General features: G+C 51.2%; 2 protein-coding genes across 3 annotated transcripts in view; one reads left to right on the top strand and one right to left on the bottom strand.

The window, feature by feature from the left end:
* The window catches only part of TMEM221 (transmembrane protein 221), a 4464-nt gene extending 191 nt beyond the window's left edge, over window positions 1–4273 (top strand). Inside the window, 4 exon segments of the mRNA XM_025043707.1 lie at window positions 1–6; window positions 8–127; window positions 1260–1345; window positions 3706–4273. The exon segment at window positions 1–6 is cut by the window's left edge and continues 191 nt beyond it. Coding sequence (XP_024899475.1) covers window positions 1–6; window positions 8–127; window positions 1260–1345; window positions 3706–4175 — 682 coding nt within the window. The 3' untranslated portion in view covers window positions 4176–4273.
* Window positions 4274–8787: 4514 nt separating this feature from the next.
* Window positions 8788–11372, bottom strand: part of MVB12A (multivesicular body subunit 12A) — a 3587-nt gene continuing 1002 nt past the window's right edge. Inside the window, exons 4-9 of one of the 2 annotated variants that reach the window (XM_006904280.3) lie at window positions 10661–10787; window positions 10190–10309; window positions 10011–10117; window positions 9713–9774; window positions 9316–9372; window positions 8788–9146 (exon numbers count right to left, since the gene is read on the bottom strand). In XM_006904280.3, the coding sequence (XP_006904342.1) occupies window positions 9084–9146; window positions 9316–9372; window positions 9713–9774; window positions 10011–10117; window positions 10190–10309; window positions 10661–10787 (536 nt within the window). In that variant the 3' untranslated portion in view covers window positions 8788–9083. The remainder of the gene's footprint in view (window positions 9147–9315; window positions 9373–9712; window positions 9775–10010; window positions 10118–10189; window positions 10310–10660; window positions 10788–11372) is intronic. The other variant, XM_025043848.1, reaches the window with a different exon arrangement.

Here is an 11372-nt window from a genome sequence, read left to right as displayed (position 1 = left end):
GGGCACTGCTGCCTCTGGCCGCTGCGCTCGCCGCGCTCTCCCTGGTACTGGGCCTCACTTGCCTGCTGCTTGCCGCACTCTGCGGCCACCTGGGCGCCGAGCTGGCCAGGGGGCCTGGTCCAGGCAGGTAGGAGGAATGGCCCCTCCGCCCGGCCGTCGGCTGGGCGAGCCCTGGCGAGCCACTGATTTTCTCTGGGCGCCAGGTTGAAAAAGAACTTCCCTCCCTCCCTTCCTCCATCCATTCCTCCCATCTCTTTATCTTCTCTCCCTGCCTCCCTCCCTCCCTCCTTCCTTCCCTCTCTCCCCTTTTCTTCCATCCTTGCCTCCTTTCCTCTGTTCTATATTAGTTGAAAATTTGCAGCAGGTGCCACCACTACTGCATCCGACTCCCCGCCCCTCCCCCATTTTACAGATGTAGCAAGCAAGGTTCAGAGAGGGCCTGGGGTCAGCTAGCTCTAGTGTTAAAAGCGCTTGTCATTTATGGAACATTAAGCTCTAATTACAGAGAGACCCGGGAGGAGGCAACTTTCGTTGCACTGGTGGGAAGTGACTGATGTTGGCAACCCTCAGAGCCTCCATTTTCTGATCTCACGGGACTGGAGAAGGGAGAGTGCGCAACGCTGAAGCCTGTAGCACCGTGACAGACCCAAAACTAGGTCCTCAGTCAGTGTCAGCTCTTGGGAATCTGTTTCTATTATCACTGGTAGCAAGTAAACCACAGTTTCTCCCAAATAAGATTATGGCAGTTTCTCGCAAATAAGATTATGGCCTGTAAAATAATGGAAGTCAAGTGTCTAGCAAGTATCTGTACATAACAACTGCTTCATGAGTGTTGGATGTCTGAATGGACTGATGTATATGGACGGGTTACAGGGGAGGGGAATGGATGGTGGATGGATGGGTGGACAGGTGGATGGTTAGTTGGATCAGTAGCTGGTGAATGGGAGATGGACAATGGGTGGATGGATGGGTGGGTGGGTGATGAATGGATGGATTAATGGATGGATAGATTCACAGAGTTAAATGAATGGGTGGCTGTATGCTTGAATAATCAATGGGGATGGATAGATGGTAAATGGTGGTAGACATTTACCTGGAAGGATGGATGAGTAGGTAGATGAATGAGAGATGGACAGGTGGGTGGATGGATGGTTGGATCCTCACGTAGATCTCATTTTCCCCAAAGCTACACCACTCTGTCCTTCCCCAACCAGCTCTACTTTCTGAGTCCTTTTTCTTCCTGCCCGCCTCCCTCCCAGGTCTGACTGGTTTCTCTATGACTGCCGCCTCCTCAGACACGTGGCCCTCGGCCTCTTCTGCTGCGGGGTCTCGGTCTACTTAGCAGGTTTGTGCTGGGGAATAGGATATGGGGTATAGGGCCCTGGGTTGAGGTGGCCGGGGGTAATGGCCCTATAATTGGGATCGGCTCTGGAGTCACCCTGCCTGTGTTGAACTCTTGGCTCTGACATTTTCTCACTCTAAGACCTTGGGAAAATTCTCCTGTGACTGTTTCCTCATTGGTACAATGGGATAACTGTTTGTTGCCTTATAGAATTGCTGAGAGGATTCTGAGTTAATCCCCACAAAAGCCCACAGATAGTATCTAGTGGGGGGTTCCATAAATGGCACTTATCCTCAGAACACTTCTGATTCATCAGTTTTCTGCATTTGCTTTGAACAAAAGTTTCTATGTCCTTGGTGGTTTCTAGATATAGTATTTCGGAGATCGGCCTTAGCAAAAACTGTTTGGGTTACAAATATCAGAACTTCCAGCTCAAGAATGACTTAAGGGGGGGAAAAATGCTTTATAAACTAGAAATGCAAGTTTAATTCCAAAACATGAAGCAGAGTAAAAATAATTAGCTGAGTGCCAGAGGACACTCCACACTGTCTTTCCTTCCCTGATATATAATAACTTTTCTTAGATCGATGTTCTCTCACCCACACATGCTGGTAAAGGCATCAAATCATCAAGTTTCTTTAGAGATTCCTGACATCTTATATTTTGTTGTTGTCTTGAAAAATGTGTCGATGGTCTTCAAACCGCATGCTGAGTCATATCAGATCCTTGGCAGCCCAATAAACAACTGTTTTACTGGAAGAAAAAATATTCGACTGAATGAAAAACAGGGATTTACTATCACTTTTTTTTTTCTTAGTCTCATAGAAATAGAATATTAAAAGTTCCATTTAAAATATGTATTTATGAGATGTGAGCCTAGGGCTCATTGTAGGAATTTGTATATAAAATTCAGAGAACTCTGCATAACTTTTGTTGTTTTACTTAATAAAATGCTCCAGATGTAGGGTTTTGGTTTTTTTTTGTTTTTTTTTTAGAGAGTGGATGGGGTGACTCATCTATCTGGAAAGGTCAGGGGTTGTTGGCCTCAGGTGTAGCTGGATCCAGGTGCTCAAATGAGGTCATCAGAAATGCCTCTTGCTTCACCTCTTCACCTACTGTCCCCTGAGAAAGATGCTTCATTTTTGACACAATACCTACAACCTCCAGTCTTTTCACTAGATGACAAAACTATTGGCGACTCAGAGAATAAAACGTCCTCATTCTAAAATATGAGGAAACTCACAAAGGGCAAAAAAAGGTAATCATGTCAGCCTCATTAAGTGTTAAATTAAGAATTCGTTCAGCTCCCATTTAGATTTTTTTTGAGGTTAGGTGACCTCACTCAGCAAGAATTCCCCAGCATGTCCAGCCAATCCTCCATTCATTGCCAACCAGATCCAAAAGAATAATTATAAAGACCTTTTCAAGAATGTTTAGAGCAAAAAAAGTCCTTGGCCTCACTTTAATGTCAGACATGATGCAGTGTGGATCTTTAAAAGCAAGTGTGCAGAGCCAGAGAAAACATAAAAACAGTCCACATAGAGCCAAGAAGACCTCTGTCAGCTCCAGGCTTTTCTCCTACTAGTTCCCCAGGGGCTGCAGTAAGAAAATTCTTCCATCCCCATATCCCAAGCAAAAGTCCCAGGGCTGAATCTGATTGGCTGAGCTTTGGGTCATGCTATAGCCCTGAACCAATCACTACAGTCAGGGGAAACAATTATCTAATTGGCTAATCCTGTACCATACACTGTACCATCACTGATGCCACAGGGGTGGGTCAGAGCTCCTAGACCAGCTACAAGAATGGGGCTAGGGACTGGACTAGCCATTCTCAATGGGGGCTGATTCTGCACCCCAGGGGACATTTGGCACTATCTGGAGACATTTTTGGTTGTCACAACAGGGCAAGAAGAAGGTGCTACTGGTATCTAGTGGGTAGACACTGCTAAATGTCCTATAATGCATAGGACAGTACCTATAGTAAAGAAAGATGCTAACTGGATGCTGGGCAGAATGACAAGTACAGGTCTTCAAGGACAGGTCACCAACCATCTTGTTCAGATCAGCAAACCAAAACCAGAGAGGGTCTGTGATTCACTCAAGGCCAATCACAGGAATTCAGAAAGCCTGAGATCTCAGTTGTTTTCATCGTGGTAAAATACACATAAATATAAAATTTAACCTTTTATAGTAAAATCGACGTCACAATGATGTATTTGTGGGGTGTGAGAGGATTGTAGGGTAATCCATGTGCCTAGTAAGTTAATCATTTTGAATGCCTGTACCCTGTTTGGGGAGCTCTCCCAGGGCTTGGGGAACAAGCATTTGTTGACTGAATAAATGAGAAATATTTCCTTCCCCAGCACTGTCTATCTACGCCCTGCTGCTCTTCGAGATCGAGACAGGAGCAGCAACCGCCTCCATCCTCGGCTTGGGCGCCCTGGCCCTGGTGGCTGCACTGACCCACACTCTGCTCCGGGCTGCCCAGGCCACCCGCCGTGGCCTGCATGAACTGTCCCCACCACATTTTGAAGACGACCCTGTCCGCCCAGCTGAAGTCTCCAAGACCAGCCCCAGGGCTCAGCCTCAGCAGGGTACTCACCACCGAACCCCCTATTCATTCCGCCTAGAACCTGGGGACACCCTCAGAGCCACAGTCACTTCCACAGCACCTGCAGCCACTGGGGGAGGCTGGGAGAGCAGCCTGCCTGCATCCCGAATGCACCGGATACTGTCAACTGGTGGGGGGCACTGGGAAGGGGTTACCTATGAGATGCGCAGTATGCTGAGCCACAAGCCAGGGGGTTCAGGGAAGGACTCCACACTGGTGTAAGCCCAGGGATCAAAGATAGAGAGCTGGTGTCAGGCAGCAGGAAGAGGACTCTGTAGAGATAGGTCCAGGATCTGCCACACTAGCAGTATAAGTTGATTCCTCTTTCAGTTCACAGCATCCCTGGATTTGTCCTCAAGTTTGCCACATGGCACAAGATGGCTGCCAGGGCTCCAGCCTTCATCTCCTCACTTGAAGGGAAGGGCAGAGACCAGGGCTAGCTCAGCATCTTTTGGAAGCCTTCCTAGGAGGTCTCGGGACCCTTCTGCTTATACCTCACTGACCAGAGCAAAGTCATATGGCCACACCTTGCTGCAGGGGAGGCTGGGAAATATAACTGTACAGATAAAATGAGGTTCTATGATAGGCAGGAGGGAAGGGTGGGGCTTAGACAGTAGCTTTCTAAATGTCTCCGTCCATTTTACAGATGAGGAAACCGAGACCCAGAGAAGGGCAGAGACTCACCAGGGGTCCCCCGGCCAGTACTGAGCATCAGAATCAGGATTCGAACCTGGGTCCTGTAACCCCCATGCTGCTGACAGTGCAAGTCTCTGCGACTCCTTCCAGGCTGTGAGCATTTGAAACCTGTGTGTGCAGAGCTCAGAGCAGTCCAGGGCCACAGCATCCCTGGAGGGCTGCACCCAGACTCCTGGCTGTGAGTCTGGGGCTAAGATCTCTACCATTCTGTATCTCAGTTTCCTTGTCTATAAAATGGAGATGGAAGGGGTCCCTCTGCCTAGGGTTCTCATGAGACTCCGTGTAAGCCATTCTGGGAGCCTGTGTACAATTCATGTCCTCAATTCATGTCAATTCTTGTGCTGCTGTCAGTTGGGATGCCTGGTGGCAGGAAAAGGGGGGGTTGATGGCCAGCTTCTGGGGCTCATGAAACTGACAGGGCTATGGAGAGAATAGCTTGGAGCCTCAGAGGTCTCCAGAGGCCCTGGCCCCACTCCCTTCTGGCAGAACCCACAAATAAACTCCAACCTTCACTATTTCATATCACTTGGGCCACACCTGAATGTGCAGCATGGTCAAACCCACTGGAGGCGAGAGGATGGGGTGACAGAAATGGAGGTGGGGAAGGCAGGAGTGGGGGGCAGAGGGCATACCATGTAGACCTCAGTCTGGGACCCATCTCCCACAAATCTTCATCCTTATCAATTTCACTGGGGATGGGGATGGCCTTACCCTCCACCCCTACCCCAAATGGACACATGTCCCCAGAAGTCTTCCAGCCTGTCTCTTCCTGGGCCACATGGGGACTCTGGGGCCCAGGGAGCAGAAGAAGCTCAGCCACACAGTAGCTTGAAGCCCCCCTGGGACCCTTCCCAATGAGCAGAGAAGTGACAGCACCCAGAAGGGGCACTGGTTCCCAAGCCTGAGCCCGGGTAGTGACCCAGGTGATCACAGACCTGGGTGCCCCAGCAACATTGACCATCTCCTCCCTGAGCTCCTGGGAAGCTGCACAAACTTCCTCCTTGCTGGTGAAGTGGGATCGAGATTATGTACATGAGCGTCCCATGTGGTACCTGACGTGTGGGTGCCCAGTAAGCATGGGCTCTTGGTTATGTACATGAGCGTCCCATGTGGTACCTGACGTGTCAAACCAAGAGCCCAGTAAGCATGGGCTCTTGGCGAGCATAATTAATATCAATGAAAAGGATAAAATAAGAATAAATATCACATCTTTATCAAATGCCTGGTACTGTAGGCACAGGCCAGGTGCTTTCCTGGCCTCGGCTAATCTTCAGGACAACTCCACTCACAGATAAGGAAACTGAGGCCCAAGAAGTGAGGCCACGTGGCAGCAATGGCTGGAACCCCATCACACAGGGACCCAGAAGGAACAAGTACTTGAGGAACACTGGAGACTCAAGTTTCTGAGAACTCCCTGAAATGGGGCAGGTCCTGAGGACTCAGGGTGAGGGAGAGGGGATTGCGAAGAGGAAACACCCTTGTCTGGCTGCCAGTGCAGAGGGCCTCATCTCCTGGACTGGTCAGGGGAACTAGAAGCTGGATCCCTTGGCCTCATCCCCAGGGCCAAGAATAGGGTGGAGATACAAAATTTAGGAGGCCTAAAAGAATTGAAAACAGGTATTCGAACAAATCCTTACACATGCAATGTTCACAGCAGCACTAGTCACAATCACCAAAAACCCATGTCCATCAACTGATGAATGGATGAATAAAATGTGGTCCATCCACACAACAGAATATGACTCAGCCATAAAAAGGAAAGAAGCACTGACACACACTACAACATGGATGAACATTGAAACCATCACACTGAGTGAAAAGCCAGACACAAAAGGTCACATTTCGTACGATTTTATCTACATAAAACGTCCAGAACAGGCAAATCGAGAGACAGAAAGCAGATTGGCAGTTACCAGGGGCTGGGGGACAGGGATGGGGGAATGACTGATAACGGGGATAGGGTCTCCTTTGGGGGTGATGAAATGTTCTGAAAGTACAGAGACGTTGAGTCGCTGATCGGGGTCACTAGCTAGTGAGCAGTGGAGCCGGGACCACAGCTCTCTAGAAACATCCCTCTCATACCCAGGTCTCTGAGATGCCTGGCTCAGCAGCCAGGTTTGAGCAAAAGGAAGGAAAACTAAGGCTTTGGCTCCCTCCTCTGTATCCTGAGACTGATGTCAGCTCAGCCTGGGGCTGTTAGGATTGTTGTGACCCTAGCCCCTTCTGGAGGCTGTGAGGGTCGAGGCCCAGCAGGGTTCAGAGGGTTGGGATTTTAGTCATACGATGTCTGGTCCAGTTAGGTCACCCGGGAGCCCCAGTCATAGACGGACGCCCTGGAAAGTGATCCAGGGCTGGTTTCGGGGTGGCTGAGGTGACCAGGGAAAACAAACGGCCTTTGCTTCCCTGCCGCATTGGATTCCCAGGCCGGCGCCAGAGCAGCCTGGGTGGAACCTGGCAGAGGCTGGCTGTCCCCAGAGGGGTAGATGTGGGAGATAGCACCAGAGGCCTAGTTTTCCCAAGGCAGCTGAGTGTGTGTGGGGGGGTATCTTTTGCATGATCCCCCACCCCCTCTAGGACATTTGTCTTCCCAATCAGATTCCCAGAGCAGAGACTTGCCTCTTTCCTCAGATCACAGAGGAAGGAACCCGCTTCCCTCAGACACCTGTGCAGGGAAGTCTGCCCCTCAGACCCCTAGGGCAGTATTGTTAGACACAAGGGCCCAGGTTGGTGGCCTGTCCCTTCCAGACCCTGTGGGCCCCATTCTGGCCAATGAGCTGCGAGCAGAACTTGAACAAGATATTCACGGCTGCCCGGGGACTTAACCGACAGTGCAAGACCTTTCTGAGTTCGTCCCTGCCGTCAGGGTGAGATGGTGGCCACTCTCCAAGTGGATTTCCGCACAACTACGACCAGCAGTCTGCTGACGCCTCTCCGTGGGCACGTGATATGGACAAGAAATAAGCCTTAGCCTTTCTGAGCCAGAGATCTGGGTATGTTCCTAATGGCAGCAGAACCTGGGCCACCCTGATGCTACAGGGATGTCGGGGAGACCAGAGAAGGGAGAAGCGCACATGTGGCAGAAGGACAGCCCCAGCCTGGGGCAGTTAATTTCGCAAATACAGTTGACCCTCATCATTCGCAGGTTCTGTATTTGTAAGTTCTCCTACTGGACAAAATTTATTTGTAACTCCAAAATCAAGACTCCTGGTACTTTCATGAGTCACGGCAAGCGCAGGTTCCCAGCTGAGGTAGAACAAGGTGATGCTCTGCTTTCTTGTCCCTGTAAACACAGCCTTTCGTAGTCTATTTAGTGGCACGTTTTTCATGGTTTTGTACTTTTCCTTGGTATTTTACTGGTTTAAAAGGCCCCTGAGCATAGTGCTGAAGTGCTGTCTGGTGTCCCTAAGCTCAAGAAGGCTACGATGTGCCTTCCAGAGAAAATGCCCGTCACATGAGCTTTGTTCAGGCCTGAGTTAATGCTGTGGGCAGTGAGTTCGATGTTAACAGATCAGCAGCATGTATAATAAACAAAGTGTCCCGAAACACACAAAACAAAGTTATGTATTGATCACTTGACAAAAATGTGACCAGACTCATGAGAACCTACCTGTTTTCCCAAGGAATCCAATTCAATTTTCACAACGACTTTATAAAACATAACTACTGCAAATAAGAGTCGACTGTTTGTATCCACAGCACAGGGGAAGAAAAGGAACGCAGAAGAGGAAAGCCTGCTGGTTGAGGGCAGGCTCTGAGTTCTAATCTCAGCTGATCTTAACCGCCCCCTGCCTCAGTTTTCCTATCTGTAAAATGGTGACAAAGCAGGGGCTCCCCATGGGGCTGTAGGAGGACTGGGTGAGAGACCATGCCACAGGGGCTCAGGACATGGTCCCTGTAATAAACGGTAGCTGTTACTACTATTACTGTTATGCACAAGAATAGAGGGGCAGGACCAGTCTTCTGTGATCTAGAATCCTGGATCGGGGCTTCACTGAGCCTCAGTTTCCCATTCTGTGGAATGGAAGTGGCAACAGCACCACCTCCCCTATAGGATTTCATCCACTTGCCAGCCCGGCTTGTGGTCCATGTGCAAGGTGAAGACCAGGAGCCACAGAAGACCCAGGGCCAGGAACAGGACTCCAGAGAGCAGACAGCACAGCATTTATTGCCAGGAGGACGCCACTCCAAGTTTTGACACAAATAACTTCAAGGCACTGGTTTCCGTCCAGCCCCCAACCCCTGCCCTACAGGGCCCAGGACAGGAGACCCCATCACCGAGCAGCCAGGTCCACCCCCTCCTTCAGGGCGGCAGCTCCACATGGCTGACAGTCCAGAATGCCTTGTGCCACCAAGGTCCCCAACATGAGGTGGGGTGGACAGCTGCCAGTCCAGCATGTGTCGGGGAAGGGGCTCTTCCCTGGGGCAGGCGAAGGGCTATGACACGCTGGGAGGCAGGCGTGCAGCTGCTGTTTTCTCCACCACGAAGCCGTAGTTGTACTGGGGGAGGGGAGAGTGCACAGTGAGGGGGTGTATGGAGGGTGCCCAAGAAATGAGGGGTCACTTAGGGACTGAGCAACCTCTAGCCTTGGAGAGGTGGGGTGAGGCTGGGGGAGACTGGGGCAGTGTGGCGGTGGTCATAGGACTCCCTCCCCACCCCTGCACGCACCTCCTCCTCAATGTCCGCCAGCGACTTGATGGTAAGATCAGCAAAGGCAGAGAAGGCCTGGTGGGCAGGGGCGGATCAGTTTTGGGTCTAGACCCCCCCCCACTTGGAACCCACATTTCCTTATCTTCAAGGAGGGCACCCCTCAGTATTTGCCTGAATATCCCTTCCCTCTTCCTGCCACAGCCTCTACCCATCAGCATCCAGCTACCCTACCTGACTTCTCCATTCCAGACACAGACCCTCCATCCCACACCCGCATTGGCTTCCAGCCTCCCCTAACACAGGAATGTGGGCCTCTGTGCTAGGGGGCTAAGTGCATGGATGACGCTCACTGCACTCGGGTGCTAGAAAGGTGATGGGCAACGTCAGATCCAGGCTCCCCAGGGCCCAGACTCACCAGGGGGCCACAGCTCTTGCCCTCGAATCGGGGATGCAGCGTGAAGGGAACTCCATCCATGGCTGAGGAAAGCATGGTGCAGAGGGTAAAGAGCTGAGGGGCAGGAGGCTTGTAGCCTGGCTGCTGCCCACCCCACCCCAGAGGCCAACCCGGAAGGCTCCCTTCCGCCTGCCCAGTTTCTATAGAATGGGGGTGGAGCCAGGCCTGGTTCCAATCTTGGCCCTGCCTCTTCCAGGCTATATAAATTTTGGCCAGTCTCACCCCACCCTTGTGCCTCAGTTTCTCACTCTGCACTCACCTGAGATGCCATAGAGGTTGGAAGCCTCATATATGGAGTCACTCCTCCGCAGGGTGGAAGCCCGCGAGCCCAGTCTCGACAGCGTCCGCTCCGGGAAGCCGCCCTTGCTGGTGGGGACCAGACAGCCCAGGTCAGGACTGACCCCCATTACCACCTCCATCCCCGAGCCCAGGACTCACCTGGGCTTGTTGGGTGTGTCCAGGGAGAGGCCCTGCATATCCCGGCTGAGAGCTCGGGGCTTGGGTACTGGCCGGGGGGCCTTTGCTTTCTTGCACCAGATGGCAAAGCCACCCATGTCCCTAGAAGAGGGAAGGAGGGGAGGAGTTCTGGTGCAGCCAGGGCTGAGAACAGGAGAAGGAAAGAGGAACCCAGACCTCTGAGTGACCTTGCCTTTTGGGGAATTTTCCTTTCAGCATTTCAGCCCACATCCTAAGCAACTTCTGGGTCCCATGGCCGTAGTGTGCACTTCAGACACACCAACTCATTTATTTCTCACGCTGGCCCTATGATCCTGTTTTAACATGTGAAAACTGAGGCAGAGAGAGGCGAAAGAAGAAACGGGAGGCCTCAGAGGAGTCCCTGAGGGTCAGAGGTGTACATGTGGGAGCAGAGGGCAAGGAAGGAGGCCAGAGGCTGGGGGACAATCCTACCCTACTCGCAGGTATCCAGGCACAGTCTTGGTCTTCCCACTCAGCCGAATGTCAAACACAGCTGTGTCCGCGGCACCCAGGGGCACCAACTTCACACACATGCGCTTCTTCTTGGACATGGAGGCCTCTAGAGTGAGGGGGCAGGGGAGTGAGAAAAAGAAAAAGCAGGGAAGGGAACCAAAGATGGCTCCAAGACGACACTGGCCAAGGTGCTGTTTAAGGCAATCACCTGGATGGTGTTAGGGTGGTGGTTAAATCAGAAACGGTATGACCATAGAAGGGGACTCCATGCAGCCTTTAGGAGTCATTGGGACAGGCTCATCTTTGGTGACATGGAGGAGCATTCATTGGGTGACTGTGTGTACCACAGCGAGAGTGGGTAACTGTGGAATCAAACAGAACTGGGTGCCTATGAGCCAAATCCCACCCAATGTCCATTTTTGTAGGGCTCATGAGCTAAGAATTGGCTTTTACATTTTTAAAGGATTATGGGGGAAAAAAAAAAAGAATATGCAACAGACACCACCTGGCCTACAAAACCTAAAATATTTACTAACTGGCCCTTTACAGAAAAAGTTTGCTAACTCCACTAACAATAAATCTACCCTGAAAATCCAATATAAATGACAAGACACGGTAGGAGGCGGGGAGAGCTACGTGGTTAGAAAGCAGTGCCGTCGGGGCTGGGAGCGCAGCACCAAGAGTGCAGTGG

Source organism: Pteropus alecto, unplaced genomic scaffold (genome assembly GCF_000325575.1).
Source record: "Pteropus alecto unplaced genomic scaffold, ASM32557v1 scaffold160, whole genome shotgun sequence".
Lineage (NCBI taxonomy): Eukaryota > Metazoa > Chordata > Mammalia > Chiroptera > Pteropodidae > Pteropus > Pteropus alecto.
This window is presented reverse-complemented; position numbering and strand designations above follow the sequence as displayed.